Below are 18,358 nucleotides of genomic sequence, written 5' to 3'. Positions count from 1 at the left end.
ATATTGCTACTTTTAACTAATTTTCCTCTTTTCAGGGTTGCTTTGGCACATTTTTCTAATCCGAATTTCATTTCTATTTCCTTGGTAAAGCTGTGTACTGTCTGTAGTAGTGTTTCTAGCTCTTTGTCGTTTTTTGCATATAATTTTAGGTCATCCATATATAGAAGGTGGCTGACTGTTTTTCCATAGCATTTGTAACCGCATCCAGTTCTATTTAGCAATTCTGTTAAAGGTGTGAGTGCCAGGCAATTATTATTATTATTATTATTATTATTATTATTATTATTATTATTATTATTTAAGACGGTGAGCTGGCAGAAACGTTAGCACACCAGGCGAAATGCTTAGTAGTATTTTGTCTGTCTTTACATTCTGAGTTCAAGTTCCACTGAGGTTGACTTTGATTTCATTGTTTCAGGGGTGATAAATTAAGTACCAGTTGTGTACTGGGGTCGATCTAATAGACTGACCCTCTCCCCAAACATTTCGGGCCTTGTGCCTAGAGTAGAAAAGATTATTATTATTCTTAAGGCGACAAGCTAGCAGAATCATTAGCATGCTGAGCGAAATGCTTAGTGGTATTTCGTTTGTCGTTACATTCTGAGTTCAAATTTCACTAAGGTTGACTTTGCCTTTCATCCTTTTGGGGTCAAAGAATTAAGTACCAATCTAGGGTCAATGTGATTGACTTACCCTCTCCCCCAAAATTTCAGGCCTTGTGCCTACAGTAGAAAAGATTACTATTACTATTCTTCTTCTGAGATGGACTGGCAAAATTTATTGAGCATCAGAAAAAAAAACAAAAAAACCTTGTGGTAGTTGTTCTGGTTCCTTACGTTTTGAGTTCAAATTCCATCAAAGTTCATTTTGTCTTTCACCCCTCTTAAGTTGATAAAATAAAGTATCAACCAAGTAGAGGGGCTGGTGTAATTAATTAACTCTCTCTTCCTTAAAAATTTCTGGCCTTGTGCCTAAATTAGAAACATCACTCATAGTTTCAGTTAACTATAAAAAAATTTTTCTACCTCAAATCTCTCAAATTATTAAGAATATTTGCTGATCTCCTCTCTAAAATTTTTATTTCAGGTTACATTTTAGAGAAATGTGAAGAAGGCTCCAATTTCTGGGAAAAAGTTCCTGGTTTAATTGCAGGAACATCTCATACAGTCAAAGGGCTGAAAGATGGAAAATCTTATCAGTTCCGTGTAAAAGCTGAAAACATGTATGGTGTTAGTGAGCCTCTGGTCAGCAAAAAGGTTGTTGCAAAGAATCCATTTGGTAAGTTTATATTATTATTTTGTAAAATTATTTTAATTCTGAAATAAAAATAAGCTCAGAAAAGTAATTATTAATCATCATTATTATCATCATCATAATTATTTAGCATCTGCTTTTCATGCTGGCATGGGTTAGATGGTTTGACTGAAACCGGTAAGCTGGAGGGTTGCACTAAGTTCCAGTCTTATTTGGCATAGTTTCTATGACTTGATGCCCTTCCTAATGCTAACCACTCCAAGAGTGTAATGGGTGCTTTTTATGTGCCACTAGCATGGGTGCCAGTTACATGACACTTGCATCGGCCATGACTACAATTTCGCTTGGCTTAACAGGTCTTCTCAAACACAGTATATCGCCAAAGGTCTTGGTCATTTGTCATTGCCTCCGTGAGGCCCAATGTTCAAAGATCATGCTTCACCACCTCATCCCCTGTCTTCCTGGATCTACCTCTTTCACAGGTTTCTTCCACAATTAGAGATTGACACTTCTTTACACAGCTGCCCTCATCCATAAGCATCACGTGACCAAACCAGCACAATCATTTCCAATCATTTACTCTAAAAAAGAAAAGCATTGTTCATAACATCATGGTGTCATGGTAAAAATAGTGGATTCAGTGTATAAATATACATCTTGTATGAATATCATAATATTTAAGAATTATTATATTATACATTCGTATACCTGGTAGTATGGATATATTAATATAGAAAAATGTATGGGAAAAGATTATTCCGGGTGCTGTATCAGACAATTAATATATATATAAATGTGTGTGTGTGTGTGTGTATAAATTTATTCATGTAATCTTTAATATGAAAAAAAGTAATAATATGGTTTATTCTATGAAAATTCTAACATAACTCTTCTCTAATACAGATGCACCAGATGCCCCACATGGAGTCGAAATCACAAAATTCGATCGTTCCTCATGTTCCTTGAAATGGAAAGCACCTTCTTCAGATGGTGGAAATCCAATCAAAGGTGAAGAGACCTTACAAATATTAATCCTATTATTTATCAGATTTTGTGAGATTATGTATTGATTCTATTTATTTGGATTAATTCAGTTTACTGTAATTACTGTATTTGAAGGCATACAAATAACCCCCCTTTTTTGTGCCCCCCCCACCAATGTCTCTGAAAAATCACTTTGAGTCCTATATTTGAAGTTGGGCCTTCCCTAAGCTTTAGTGCCTTAAAAGCATTTTTCTGAATATGTGCTGCTGAAACTGGAGATCATCTAAAATACTCCTGTGTCTTTTATGCTCTCAACTATGGTAATTGCATTGTTTTATATTCACAGAAAACTTATAATACAATTGACAATCTAAATACAAGCATTTGGTTTAATGTCGTCATTTACATTTTCATTTTAGGTTACATTGTTGAGAAGAAAGAAAGGAAGGATAAAGATTGGGTTAAAGCTTGTGTCTTCCCAACCCCAGACACAAATTTCACTGTACTGAACTTAACTGAAGGTCAAGATGTTGAGTTCAGAGTTTCTGCTGTTAATGACGCAGGTCCAGGAAAACCCAGTAAAACAACACCACCTCACTTAGTTAGAGATCCAGTTTGTAAGTATCCTTTGTAAATGCTCAAAAAACAATTTTGGATAATTCAAATAAGCAATGTCATAGGTGACTAGGTCACAGTTCTGAGCAATGGAAAGTAATATGTTTATTTATTTCTAAATCTAAATTTATATTCATTTATAAATCTATATTTATTTATTTCTATATCTAAATTTATTTAAGTAATATATAATAAGACTGTAGTAATATTGCCAATATATTTTCATATGTCAATAAGAGCAACAAACGCATAAAAAAAAAAGTTTTATATTATTTATATTTTGAATGTATTTTATTTCAATTTTATAGTCCCAGCTGGCTCTCCAAGCTCTCCTAGTCTTGATAAAATCACTAAGGATTCTGTCACTTTGTCTTGGACACCACCTAAAAATGATGGCGGAAGTAAAATCATTGGTTATACAGTTGAAAAGAAAGGAAAGGATGGTAAATGGGTGCCATGTACTCGTGCTCCAGTAGATGGTACTAGCTTCACAGTAACTAAATTACCTGAAGGAGAAGAGATGCAGTTTAGAGTTATTGCTGAAAATGCAGCAGGTCCAGGAGAACCAAGTAAACCAACACAAGCAGTTGTGATTGAAGATCAACCAGGTACAAATAATATAAATGTTATAAATAATTAAATATTCTGATGGTTATCTCAATGATCTACGGATCATTTACGGATCTACTCAGCCACTTGCACATATAGTGGGATTTTTATAAAATATATTTTGATATAGACGCAGGTGTTAGTCATGTGGTTAAGGTGTCTGCTTTGGAGCCGTACAGTTCTAGATATAATTCTACTGTGTGATACCTTGGGCAAGTGTCTTTTACTGTGGACTCAGGTTCACAAATATCTCATGAACAAAATTTGGTAGTCAGCTGTGTGAAAGCCTAACATGTGTACACACACACACACACACACACACACACACACACACACACACACACACACATGTATATTTTATATGTATGTATGTATAAGTAGATGTGTGTGTGTATCTGAATGAATGCGACAGTGTTTGTATTTTTATACTAGTGTGAACTGATGTGCCAAACCATATCACTTTATGATGAAAGGATAAACCATGACCATTCAATAAAAAGAGATCAATAAACTATATATGAGACTGAAATAAATATTCAGATTGTTACGATCAATTAAAAATTGAGAGCACTGTTCATGAATGGCCACAATTCAATGATAGAAATAAATAAAAGATAAATAAAATAAATAAATAAATAAGGCGGTGAGCTGGCAGAAACGTTAGCATACCAGGCGAAATGCTTAGCGGTATTTCATCTGTCTTTAATGTTCTGAGTTCAAATTCCACCGAGATCGACTTCGCCTTTCATCCTTTTGGGGTTGATAAATTAAGTACCAGTAGTGTACTGGAGTATATAATGTAGTATATAATGTAAAAATATAGTGTAATCATTTGGACATCATCACTATGTTTCCAAATGTTGCTTCTCTTTGCATGGAATTTTTATTCCTCTAAAGTTCTTTAGGTATATAAAGTGAACCTAACTTTTTGGAGCTGGAAATTTTGGTCTGAAAAATTTTACTTACATGCTAGAAAATTTGACAATTAATGATTTTCAGATTGTTCTGAGATCAAATTAGTGTAATGTATTTTACTTCTTAATATATTATCTATATCAAAGTTTTAATTCCCAAAATTATCAGAAGTTTATATATGTTCTTAATTTTTAATTTCTTTTAGAAAAACCAACAATCGATCTATCAGGTATTAAAGACATAACTGTGAAAGCAGGACAAGATTTCAAACTGGCCATTCCATTTACTGGAGTTCCAAAACCAACTACAACATGGATGAGAGATGGTGAACCAGTCAAAGAAAACACTCGTACAGATATGAAGGTAAATTTTCTGGTTTAATATGCATTATATTCGAAATGGATTGCAATTTGCAGATTCATGCAGAACACAATTTGTTTCCTATAAATTTAATTAATTCTTTTTTTTTTTCATTGGGAGAAAATTATACCTAAAACTACTTCTATATATTTTAGACAACCAAAAATTCTGCTGAATTAGAAACAGTAAAGGCCACAAGAAATGATGCAGGTCGATATACTTTGAATTTGAAGAACGCATCAGGTTCTGATTCCGTCAGTGTGAAAGTCAATGTACTTGGTAAGTCACTATTAAAATGAACTCTTAATCAACTACTCATGCTAAAAGTATGTTTGAAGCATTCATCATCATTATCATCATTTTAAGAGCCCAATTTTTCCATGCTGGCCTTAGTCAAATGGAATTTGTTGGGCAGATTTTCTATGGTCAGATGCCATTCTAGTCTTTAACCCTCATCTATTTTCAAGCAGAGTAATATTCCCTCTTGGCCAGATATGACTTCGTAGAGGGTTGGAAACAAACATTCATTTCTAACCTACCATGCAATTTTGTGTCAAAGAAGCACAAATACATGCACGCACGCACACACACACACACACACACACACACACACACACACACACACTGTCAGATGTGATTTGATTTAAGATCTATTTATTAAAATGATTGACATAAAAGATACAACCACTTCATTAAATGAATTTTTTTTGATAATTTCTAGACCGACCTACAGCTCCAAATGGACCATTCATTGCCACTGATATTGATGGTGAATCCCTAATGCTTCAATGGCAACCACCAAAGGACGATGGCGGCAACCCTATTAACAACTATATTTTGGAGAAGAAAAAGACTGGTACAAACAGATGGACAAAATGTAGCAGCTTTATTAACGCTCCAAAGTTCACTGTTCGCAATCTTGAACCAGGCTGTGAATATGATTTCAGAGTCATGGCTGAAAACGACCAAGGTGTCAGTGATGCCCTGGAAACAGATGAAGCAGTCTTGGCTAAACTTCCTTATGGTAAGTTCATTAATTTAATTTAATTCCGTTTACAAGATTTGTCCTTTAGTGAAAGCATGCGGCTTAGTGATTAGGGCATTTGGCTCACGATTGTAAGGTCCTGAGTTCAATTCCTGATGACATGTTGTGTCCTTGAGCAAGACACTTTATTTCATGTTGTTCCAGTCCACTAAGCTGGCAAAACTTAGTAGTACCTGTATTTCAAAGGGCCGGCCTTATCACATTCTTGCTGAATCTCCCTGAGAACTATGTTAAAGATACACATGTCTGTGGAGTACTCAACCACTTGCACATAAATCTCACAAGCAGGCTGTTCCACTGATTGGGTCAACTGGAACCCCTCTCATCATTAGCAACAGAGTGCCAGTTTTCCCTTTATGAAGGCAGAGAAATTTATAATGAAATTGTCTTTCTCCTATTCCAGGATCAATCATTTTGGTTAGTGTATTATTAAGATTGGGAGGTGGGGTTTAAGGGGTCATACGATTTGTAGGGTTAAGTTTTTAGGTAGTAGTTATATAATTATATTGATTGTTGTTTGTTTAGGTGTGCGCAGGGAGTTATTAACTTTTATTATTTGTGTAGGACAAAATAATATAAAAAAATTAATTACTTATTCTACTATTGGGCATATGGAAGTTATGTTGGTGGGAATGGTTAGAGGTTTGGTGGGAATGGTTAGAGGTTTGGTGGGAATGATTAGGTTTGTTATAAGTAGTGTTTATCAGGATTGTTTTGTGTAGGGAATTTAATTCATTTTCAATTTTTATATTTGTCTTTCCATGCTATCAAGGATTAGAATGATATATTATTGAGACATTGCCTAACAACTAAATGCTTTTCCTGTCACTAACCCTTATCTGTTTTTCAGGTAAGGAATAATATGTCTTTAGAGACACAAATCTGGTTTCTGCTTTAAAAATACTGAAAATATAATTTAACTTTTTCAGATCCTCCAAGCACTCCCGGAGTTCCAAAATGTGTTTCAACAACTGAAGATTCCATTACATTGCAGTGGAATCCACCAAAGAAAGATGGTGGTAGTCCTCTCTTTGGCTACATTATTGAAAAGAGGGAGAAGGGTGACACCAAATGGACAAAGTAATTGTGCTTTCACATTTTTACATTATTATTCAAACAATAAAAAAGTCTACTGTAGAATGAGAAGCTCTCTAACTATCGAACTTTAGATCTAGTTTTGAATTCATTTTGGATCCACTAATTATTTTCTATCTATAAGGAATGTTTAATTAATGTACCTTGAGTTATGACATGCAGATGATATCTAAAAAGAATGAAAAATTGCTATACATGGTTACCCTGACTAGAAATTTTAAGAAATTCATAAGTACACAAAAACAAAACAAAAAAACTTAAATGTCTATTCAATGCCTCTTTTTCCTTATTCCTTATATTTAAGTTTGAAGTTCTAATCCTGCCAAATATTATGAAAAAAAAATTATTATCTTTTTTGTATTAACTGTCCACTAGGAAACACTACATGCTTAAAAAATCTGTCATTCAATAAATCTTTTTCTTATTTTTACTATTTTGTCTTCAAAGTTAATTTTCTTTATACTGAGTATGTTGCTAAATAATTTCATTTTTTTCCCCCTAATTCTAGAGCTAATCATAGTGAGATTCCTGAAGAAGAATTCACTGTTCGTGGTTTGACTGAAGGAAAAGACTATGAATTTCGAGTGTGTGCAGTTAATGCTGCTGGACCAGGTCAATTTAGTGAATGCTCAGAAGCTATCAAAGCACGTCCTCCACCAGGTAATTCTCTACAGATTTTTGGACATTATCATCATCACCATCATCGTTTAACATCCACTTTCCATGCTAGCATGGGTTGGACGATTTGACTGAGGACTGGCGAACCAGATGGCTACCCCAGGATCCAATCTGATTTGGCAGAGTTTCTACGGCTGGATGCCCTTCCTAATGCCAACCACTCTGAGAGTATAGTGAGTGCTTTTACATGCCACCGGCATGCAGGCCAGTCAGGCGGTACTGGCAACAGCCATGCTTAAATGGTGTTTTTTACGTGCCACCTGCACAGGAGCCAGTCCAGCAGCACTGGCAATGACTTTGCTCAAATGATTTTCTACCGTGCCATCACAGCACAAGTGCTAGAAGGCAACGCTGGTAATGATTACGCTCAAATGGTGCTATTTACGTGCCACTAGCACGGAAGCCAGACAGCTACTCTGGCAATGAACACGCTTGGACAGTGCTGTTAGTGCTCCACTGGCACAGGTGCCAGTCATAGAATATGGTTCGATTTCGATTTCACTTGCCCCTTAAATTCTTTAAGCTGAGCCAACCAGCAGGAGATCTAAGCATAAACCAAGATTGAGATGTTTGTATAATATCTATGGTCTCAGATGGTCACACATGGGGATCCAGTTGATAGGTCCCTATGGAGGAGGCGCTTGGAGACTCAAACTCCACAACTTTCCTGGGAATGCTTAGCAGGGAAGATGAATGGATTGATAGAATTATAATTTCAATAATTTTTTAATAATTCATATTCATAGTTTTAATAATCTCTTTTAATAAACTTTATATTTATAATCTAAATTATTTTTATAGTGGCTCCCAAGATCAACTTTGATTATCTGACCAGAGATGTCACAGCCATTTTGGGAGAAGAATTTAAAATCGTTATTCCTTTCACTGGAAATCCAATTCCAGACTCAACATGGAAACTGGTAAGCCTATTTACACCATTCCATCTTTAATAACATTCAAAAATACAATCAAAACAATTAATTTGGTTCTGAAATCAGACATTTTTTTTTTTTAACAAATCATTTTAAAATGCAATTTTTAATTAATATCATTTATAGAGTCAGTTTATGAATTAGGATATTAAAAAAAGTATTTAAATGATTGGAGCATTTCAAAAATATAATCATATATTTTATATGTAATAATGTTTAAAAAATCACAGTCTATAAATAATGGGCTAAACAAACCATTTTGGATAGAAGAAATCAAAAATGTCTGTTCATATCCAATGAGCAGCCTTCAAGTTTTTCTATCCAAAAGGATTTTGTTACCCAGTATTTACATGTTATTATTTGTAGCTTTATCTACTTTGAGTTTCATCATCAAAATAACAAATTATTTCACATTCTCTCTAAGTTTCAACATTTTTATGACATAAATAAAAGATTATATTCATATGATTTCATTTAATATTAAAATATACATGAAAATATTTGTTTTAAAATAAACAAGAAAAATAATGTCTACTGAAATTATACCTTGATAAGCTATAAAACTAATTATGGCTAAATATTCATAATTAGCTATATATAAGAATGTTTATCTTTTTAAACAAACTTTAGAAATAATACTATTTTGTTGTTTTATTAAGGGAAAAGCTTCAGTAGCTGATGATCCTCGAGTGAAGATAAACTCCAGTCCTGATCAAATTGTTATGGTTAATAGGAAAGCAGAAATGACAGATGCTGGAAAATACAACATCACTCTGTCAAATGAGAAAGGATTTGATACAGTTAGTGTAAATGTCACTATTGTTGGTAAGTTATGAAGTATTAAATTTTAAATATATATACACAGTATTCTATTGTACTATCTTGCAAAAGTTATGTTTACAATGCCAAGCATATTAAAGATGCAGGCTTCATTTCTTTCCTGTTTTTGCAAGTCTTCTACATTCAAAGCTCATACTGAGATCTTACTACCATACAGCATCTCAGTTCTAACACAAGTGTCACATAATCTGTTCTTGTTGCCAGTTGTAGCGATAGCCCCTTGAAATTTTTCTAGCCTGTTCTCACCTTGGCTACTATACTTTCTGAACAGCCACCTCCCCACCTAATTACATCTCATAAGTAACAGAAGCTAATGACTACATCTCATGAATCAGCCGGCCATTTAAGAGTACCTATTCCTGGTGTCTTCATATTACATAGTGCCCTAGTACTTCTGTTACATGCAAAGCTTATCTTCTCTGTTAGCCTGCATGAAACTACTCTACACCTCTCGTGTGGTCCATAGCTTACTTTGGGTACAGCACATGGAGTTTATATTTATTCCGTTAAAAATATATACCCACATTCAAAAATGAATGAAATCCTCTTTTTTTAAAACATATATGAATTCATCATCATTTATACACAATGAAGGAATCAATCTTTATTGCACAGAAAATCTGCTTTGCATAGAAATATAATGCCAATAGGTATTTAATATCAAGTTCTTTGAATTAGTATGTTTAATCAATATTCAGTTGAAGTATCAGAGATAATGTTTGCAAGTTTCAATCATATCTGAGATTAAAAAAAAATTTTGCTTGTTTTACTTTGGAATTATCATGTATTTTTCTTTGTTTTCCTAGACAAACCTTCTAAACCAGAAGCTCCACTGGAAGTTTCAGAGATTACCCCAGATTCTTGTTGTCTCACATGGAATCCACCAAAGGTATGCAAATTTACAGAATTTCTACAAATTAAAACAGAAATAAATAAATAATAAATTTTAGTATTTTGAGAATTAATTAGATATTTCCATTGTTGAGAATTAATTAAATATTCTCATCGTTTAATCATCCAAGATAAAATATGTATCATAATAAAGTTGTAGAGGGACTATATTGATAACATGGATGATATTTTAAGGTATTCTATGGAGCCCCTCTACAGCAAAAATCTGTTCTGCTTTGGCCCTTTCTCTAATACTTTAATCCCTCATCTCCTGTCATAAAACCACCTCTTTTGAGGTTTGCAGTCTTGTAAGCTGCATGGCAACCTCATGAGTGCTGGTGGCATGGAAAGAACACTCAGTGCATGGGTGGTGTTAAGTTGGGCATCCATTTGTAGAAACCATGCCAAAGGAGACACTGAAACATGATGCAGTCCTAATGCCCATCAAATGCTACCAAACCATATAACCCATGCCAGCAGGGATACATCATAGACTGGACATAAAATCATGGACTGCTATGCACAAGTTATTGTTGTTTCAATCATTAATAATTTTATTGGTGTCTTCAACCACTGCACTTACCTTAAAGTGTCTTTCTCCTAGAAATAGTAGTTAAATCTTCCTCAAATCATATTCATTTGTCTTAAGAATGGAAATGGAAATGGTACCCTGCACCTGAAATAAGATGAGATGGTCATGGATAGAATTTCTGTTAAGAGACATCATTATGATTCTTTCTAACATTTTGCAACCTGGGTAGGAAAGCCAAGCAGAACTTGCACCAAGTGTAATTAGAACCCAAAGCCATTAAATTTGAAAAACCGACTTAACTTTATTAATTTACATAACTCAAACAACATGACAAAAATGTCAGATACACTAACATAATCAAGGGAAATAATAGAGCCAAAAACTATCTGAGTAATCTTCCTTTATATTTTAAATTTTCATGTTTCTTGGTCCAAAGTAATATCGAAGCATATTTTTTAATCAAAAGAAATAAGTTGAAATTTTCATACCCTTTTGAAACATATCATCGACATAATTTAGATAGAATGGCTTCGACAGAGTATCACGAACATATCATTAAGAACTAAATAATACTGTATAGTAACTGCTTTGCAGTTCTTGTAAGCATTTATTTTGAGAAATTCCAAAGAGAAATATCTTATTTCAAAATAAGAAAATCTGAAATTGGTTTGCTAGGATATTTCAAAGAATGGAAATGAAGACAGAATAACACTTGTATGTTGTGAATATGGTACAAAGTAAAAATTATTAAAATTATTAAATTATTAACTTGAATATATTTTAGGATAATGGAGGCAGCATAATTTCAAATTATGTTGTTGAAAAGATGGATGTTGCAAAAGGCAAGTGGGAACCATGCAGTCGATTTGTGCGTGGTACAACATATGAAGTGATGGGTCTAACAGAGGGACACAGTTACAAATTCCGTGTATCTGCTGAAAATGAATATGGTGTAGGAGAGCCGCTTGAGTCAGCAATGCCCATTGTAGCAGCTCATCAATACAGTAAGTATCTTTGTATATGTTTGATTAATTTTTAATATGAAAATAAAGTTCTTAATTGGCGACTAACCTAGTAGGATAACTTGCTGGGGCTGCCTGCTGGAGCCCAGCAGCGGGTATTTAAAGGGAAATTTGACAAGACAGTTAGTCGCCCACTGACACTCGTTGACGCTACATTGAAGGGGCCAGGGAACAGAAAAAGGAAGGAGAAAGACACCTCCAAAAGGAAGGGTCCCACCACGTCAAAACGGTAGAGGAGTAGGGGCCGAAACCGGATGTGGTTCCTCTTGATGATGTCTTGAGCTAACTGAATCCTATAAAGGAGCTGTTGTGGTAGCAGACCATGAAACATGGTAATGTTGTAAGCATGTTGGCTTGTTTCAGGAGATTCCAGGGAACCTTATGTTGGGTAATCAATTGATGTTTTTCAGTTTCTTCCTTCCTCTTTTCCTTCTTTTTTTCCATTTAACTTTCTTTTTTCTCTCATATTAATAATTACTTTGGTTTTGGATTAGTATTTTAAAGTGGTTTTTTGTATTATAGATGTATTACATATAAATTCAAATCTTAATTCTTTTATGTAAATTAATTTTCGCTGTACAATAATTCTGAATGAGAAAATTATGGGATTTAAAATGATTCACATATAATAAAATTCTTTTTTCTTTTTTCTCTCTTCCTTTCAATAATTAGCCACTCCTCAAGCCCCAGCTACTCCAGAAATCATGGATGTCGATGAGAAGTCGGTTAGTCTGGCTTGGTCACGTCCTAAAGATGATGGAGGAAAGAAGGTGCAAGGATACATTGTAGAATACAAGGAAGCTGGAACAAACAAATGGAAACCAGCAACAGATTTTGCTGTCAAAGACACAATGTACACAGGTAAGCACTAATTGTTTTGTTTCCATATTCTCTTCCACTAAGCATCTAAATCAGTAAATACCTGCTATTGGTGAATACATACATACATACATACATATATAGATAAACCTACTTGGAAATGGATGCGTGGTATTCAATCAAATAATAATATAAACAATTAATATATACATTAATCTTCAATTAATGTTGTCGTTGTCGTCGTTTAACGTCCGCTTTCCATGCTAGCATGGGTTGGATGATTTGACTGAGGACTGGTGAAACCAGATGGCTACACCAGGCTCCAATCTGATTTGGCAGAGTTTCTACAGCTGGATGCCCTTCCTAACGCCAACCACTCAGAGAGTGTAGTGGGTGCTTTTACGTGTCACCCGCACGAAGGCCAGTCAGGCGGTACTGGCAACTAATCGAAGTGTACAGTAATATACATCCATTACGGCTGATCTTACCAATTGGTTTCACACTAGGGGTTCAATGGAGTGCTAGGTAACAGTCCGATTATGTAACCCTGCACTCTTCAGAAGTAGCTGTCATAGAATGAAATATGGCAACTGCATTTTTTTCTGAGTTATGTATCCTTAGATGACTTACAAACATGTGCACGCATGCATGCACACACACACAGACACATACACACACACTCATACATATATATGTATGTGTGTATGTTTGTTCATATATGAAATTATATATAAAAAGACAATTTGACATTAAGCTGAAGAATAGCTAAATACTTTTTAATAGAGTGCATGTTTATGTATTTAAGAATAATATAGTAATTCCGTATTTTAAAGAAATTTATAATGTATCAAGAATTCACTACTAAGTATTAAAATCTATGTAGAATGGATTAAAATGCTTACATTGTTTCTTTTCACATTATTAATGTTTCAGCATGCTACGCATAACACTTTTTAATTATTACAATATACAATAGTACTTTATTTTGTTATGTTATATAATATACTACAGTTGAAAAGTTCAACAAAATGTGTAAGGGGAAACTTTCCCGAAAGATTGTAGGGTTATTAGAAAAACTTATATGAGGAGATACAATATCTTTTGCTCTTTATTTTTATTTATTGACATCACTTTATATATGTTGCAAACGTCTTTCCTACATTGCTCAAATGGGTTTCCCAAAGGTTTTCATCAAACATTTTTGTTTTACTTTTGTCATTTCACATTAAAAACATTAAATTTAATTATATTTTTTTTTTAGTTGATGGACTGAAGAAAGACTGTGAATATGAGTTCAGGGTCAGAGCAAAGAACATTGCTGGTGTCGGTGAGCCAAGTAACAGCACAGGAACAGTTATGTGCAAACCTAAATACAGTGAGTACTGAGACGTTTCTATTTGAATTACTGTAAGTACATAGGCTAATAGATTGAGCACATAGACAAATATAGTGAGTACAGAGACCAATACAGTGAGTGCATAGGTAAATAGAGTGAGTTCATAGGCAAATATAGTGAGGGCATGGGCAAATATAGTGAGGGCATGGGCAAATATAGTGAGTACATAGACAAATATAGTGAGTACATGGGCAAATATAGTGAGTACATGGGCAAATACAGTGAGTACATAGACAAATATAGTGAGGACATAGGTAAATATAATGAGTACATGGGCAAATAGAGTACATAGGCAAATATAATGACTACATAGACTAATATAGTGAGTATACAGACAAATAGAATGGGTACATAAATGAACATATAGAAATACAGTGAGTACATAGACAATATAGAGAGTACATAAACAAGTACAGTGAGTACATACTAATACAGTGAAGTCTTGGGACAAATACAGTGTGTACATACAGAAATATAGTGAGTTTATGGACATCTGTATCTTAACATAAATCTTTGATTGAAAATATTATTAAGAACTTTATATATCTATTTAAATCCATTTATTACACATTTTTCAATATGCTTTTGAATTTCTATTACAGCCAAGCCTTCATCTTGTACTAAACCTTATGCAACAAATGTGGGCCAAAGCTTTGTTGAACTTAAATGGGACAAACCCAGACAAGACGGTGGAAGCAAGATTACTGGTGAGTGAAAATATGGATCAACTTTATAGCACAAAAATAACTTTTCCAGAAAATTCCTTTATGTGTGTGTATGTGTGTATGTGTGTGCATGCTCATATGTGAGTGTGTGTGTGCATGTATGTATGTGTACATGTTCTTATGTGTGCGACCGCATGTGCATTATTGGCAAGTTTCTTTCTCTGACTTCCCTTCTTTGGACTTTTTCTATATTTCTGATGAAGAGTTCCGCTTGAAACATGAAATCCTCTTTCTTTTCTTTCCTTTCCTGAGCGTCCAGTAACATTGTACTTATTCCACGTCCCCGCGTTGTTGTTTTTTCTTGCTTGTTCCTGGCTTTAGAAAAAAAATAAGCACTGGGATTGATTCCTTTGACCAAAACCTTTCAAAGCTCCAGCATAGCCCCATGAAACAAGTAAACGTTAAAAAAATTAAAAGATAACCACATTGATTCATTGATCCATGTTTATACAGATTGTGATGCTGTATTTATATACTATTCCAGGTTACATCATTGAAAGGAAAGATCCGCATAGCAACCAATGGATCAAAGCTAATGACTACCCAGTAATTGATACCAGTTACACAGTATCAAATCTACCTGAAAATTCTGAACATGAATTCCGAGTGTGTGCTGTGAATGCAGGTGGAGTAGGGGAACCAAGTCCTCCCAGTGGACCAATAAAAGTCAAAGAAAAGATTGGTACGTCTAATACCCTTCTATGAACTCAGTCTGGAATTTAATTCAAACGTCCCTTATTTTTTTTTGTTCTCTGTTAGGTTCGCTGATATAATGGCAAATGATTAATGTGTTATCTGCTTATTTACAGTTGGATGTATTCCTGAATTTACCAAGAAACTGATGAATACTACTGCTCCACAAGGTGGCACAGCTACCTTCCAAGTTGAAGTCTATGGCAAACCTGATCCTGAAATTCGCTGGTATATATTTCACTATTGAATTAATTGAATAATAATAATAATAATAATAATAATAATAATAATAATAATAATAATCCTTTCTACCAAAGGCACAAGGCCTGAAATTTGTTGGGAAAGGGAATAGTAAATAATGTAAATAATCCCTCATCTCTTAAATATAGAACTGTATGTAAATCTGTTTCAACATTGTGATGAATAAAAATATATTACTCTGAAATATGTATTATTTTATATTTTTGTATACTATTTTTCTTTAAAATCTAGGCTGAAGAACGGTTTAGAGTTTGGTAGCAGCAGCAGAGCTTCGGTTAAACGAGATGGAGATCGTTATACCCTTACTTTAAGTGATGTCAATCCTTCAGATGCTGGAGACATCACTTGTGAGATTAGTAATCCAAGTGGATTTACTACAACATCTTGTAACTTCGTTGTTAAATGTAAGTAAAAAATCACCCATAATAAATAATTGAATACCCTTTAACATAAACCCTTTAACATAAACCCTTTAATAACATCATCATTGTCATCATCATCATCATCATTTAGCATCCGTTATCCATGCTGGCATGAGTTGGATGGTTTGAGCAGGGCACAGAAAAACCACCCAGTATTTTCTCTAAAGTGGTCAGCTTTGGGAAAGGCATCCAGTCATAGAAACCAAACCAAAGTAAAAGCCTCTTTGGTCATGAATAACGAGACCTGCATTGCACCTAGAAAGTTCCCCTCTGAGGCACAAGTCTGGGCAAGATTATTTATGGAAGACCATCAGTCACCCATGCATACCAGCTTCCCTGCTCCACAAGTCTGGGCAAGGTTGTTTATGGAAGACCAGCAGTCACCCATGCATACCAGCCTCCCCTCTCCACACCAGCGATGTTATCCAAGAGAAAGGCAAAGGCCGATACAGCTTGGTACTAATGACATCACAACTCATTTCTACAGCAGAGTTAACTGGAGCAACAGGAAATAAAGTGTCTTGCTTAAGAACACAACATGCAACCCAGTCCAGGAATTGAACTCACTACCTCATGATTGAGAGCCCAATGCTCTAACCACTGAGTCATGTGCTTTCTATTCCAAAATAGACACTAGAATATGATGTGGTCCCAAGACCCATCGGATTCTATCAAATAATCCAACTCATGCCAACATGAAAAATAGATGTTAAATGATGATGATGACGGTGATGATGATGATGATATATTCTATCTACTGTATTAAATGGGAATTTAGTCTGATGAACTGTTTATATTTCTTTCTTTACTGCCCACAAGGGGCTACACACAGAGGGGACAAACAGGGACAGACAAACGGATTAAGTCGATTATATCGGCCCCAGTGCGTAACTGGTACTTATTTAATTGACTCCGAAAGGATGAAAGGCAAAGTCAACCTTGGCAGAATTTGAACTCAGAACGTAGCGGCAGACGAAATACCGCTAAGCATTTCGACCAGCACGCTAATGTTTCTGGCAGCTTTCCGCCTTTTATATTTCTATGTTTTTATATAAGCTGTCACAAACTGTCTGTAATATTCCATTTTAAAATATTTAGAATTACCGATGTAATTTAGACATGTTTTAATGTATAATTTTTTTTTTTGATATTTTTTTTAGCTCCTCCATCATTTGGTAAAACCATTGAAGACCAAGTTTGTGAAATTGGAGAACAATTCAAATTGAAAGTTCCTTTCAGTGGAACAGGACCATTTGATTTTAAATTAAAGAAAGATGGTAAAGAAATTCCTGAAGGTGATCGTGTAAGAATATCTGTCTTTGATGACTATGCCGTCGTTGTTTTGAAAGGTAAGTAAAATGCTTCACATACATACAGAGACACATCCATACATCCATCCATCCATAGACACACACACACACACACACACGCATTCATATGTGATTTCAATATAATTCAAAACCAAAAGCCAACCAAATCTTAGACCAATTCAACAAACGCATCCAAAAATAATTCATAAATTAAAAACCAATCTATTACAGAAGACAGAAAAATGAGGTTCATTAGTGAAATATCTAACAATTAATTTTCAGATAATGGAAAAGATGATTCTGGAAAATACACCTTGGACCTTGGAAATGAAAGTGGACATGCTTCTTCTTCTTTCAACTTCAAAGTTGTTAGTAAGTATTAAAACTTTTATATGTTTTACTTAAAAACCTTTAAATTGGAAAACAAAGCCTGACGATTGAAAACAACGAAACTTTTTAGACAAACTGGCACAGGTGTGGCTGTGTGGTAAGAAGTTTGCTTCCCAACCTCATGGTTCAGAGTTCAGTCCCATTGTGTGTCGCCTTGGGCAAGAGTCTTTTTCTATAGCCTCGGGCCAACCAAAGCCTTGTGAGTGGATTTGGTATAGAGAAACTGAAAGAAGCCTATACATATATATATATGTAATATAGTGTTGCCTGACTGGCCCCTGTGCCGGTGGCATGTAAAAAACACCATCTGAGCACAGTCGTTGCCAGTGCCACCTGACTGGCTTTTGTGTTGGTGGCACGTAAAAAGCACCATTTGAGTATGGTCAATGCCAGTTTCCTCTGACAGGCCCCCATGCTGGTGGCATGTAAAAAGTACCATTTGAGCATGGTTGATGTCAGTACCGCCTGACCGGCCCTCATGTCGGTGTCATGTAAAAAGCACCCACTACACTCTCGGAGTGGTTGGCATTAGGAAGGGCATCTAGCTGTAGAAACTTTCCCAGATTAGAT

The 18,358-nt window shown here is 34.7% G+C and overlaps 1 protein-coding gene across 8 annotated transcripts in view; it reads left to right on the top strand.

Moving 5' to 3' along the window:
* The window catches only part of LOC106869746 (twitchin), a 176,103-nt gene that overhangs the window by 92,979 nt on the left and 64,766 nt on the right, over positions 1–18,358 (top strand). For all 8 annotated transcript variants that reach the window (XM_052969245.1, XM_052969243.1, XM_052969250.1 and 5 more), the window contains 21 exons: positions 1,087–1,278; positions 2,158–2,262; positions 2,658–2,855; positions 3,162–3,461; positions 4,583–4,740; positions 4,893–5,016; positions 5,459–5,761; positions 6,712–6,862; positions 7,386–7,537; positions 8,357–8,475; positions 9,147–9,312; positions 10,134–10,216; positions 11,535–11,754; positions 12,445–12,633; positions 13,853–13,966; positions 14,590–14,694; positions 15,197–15,394; positions 15,522–15,633; positions 15,898–16,070; positions 17,249–17,437; positions 17,681–17,770. In XM_052969245.1, the coding sequence (XP_052825205.1) occupies positions 1,087–1,278; positions 2,158–2,262; positions 2,658–2,855; positions 3,162–3,461; positions 4,583–4,740; positions 4,893–5,016; positions 5,459–5,761; positions 6,712–6,862; positions 7,386–7,537; positions 8,357–8,475; positions 9,147–9,312; positions 10,134–10,216; positions 11,535–11,754; positions 12,445–12,633; positions 13,853–13,966; positions 14,590–14,694; positions 15,197–15,394; positions 15,522–15,633; positions 15,898–16,070; positions 17,249–17,437; positions 17,681–17,770 (3,441 nt within the window). The remainder of the gene's footprint in view (positions 1–1,086; positions 1,279–2,157; positions 2,263–2,657; positions 2,856–3,161; positions 3,462–4,582; positions 4,741–4,892; positions 5,017–5,458; positions 5,762–6,711; positions 6,863–7,385; positions 7,538–8,356; positions 8,476–9,146; positions 9,313–10,133; positions 10,217–11,534; positions 11,755–12,444; positions 12,634–13,852; positions 13,967–14,589; positions 14,695–15,196; positions 15,395–15,521; positions 15,634–15,897; positions 16,071–17,248; positions 17,438–17,680; positions 17,771–18,358) is intronic.

The sequence above is a fragment of the Octopus bimaculoides genome, chromosome 7 (genome assembly GCF_001194135.2).
Source record: "Octopus bimaculoides isolate UCB-OBI-ISO-001 chromosome 7, ASM119413v2, whole genome shotgun sequence".
NCBI classification, from domain to species: domain Eukaryota; kingdom Metazoa; phylum Mollusca; class Cephalopoda; order Octopoda; family Octopodidae; genus Octopus; species Octopus bimaculoides.
This window is presented reverse-complemented; position numbering and strand designations above follow the sequence as displayed.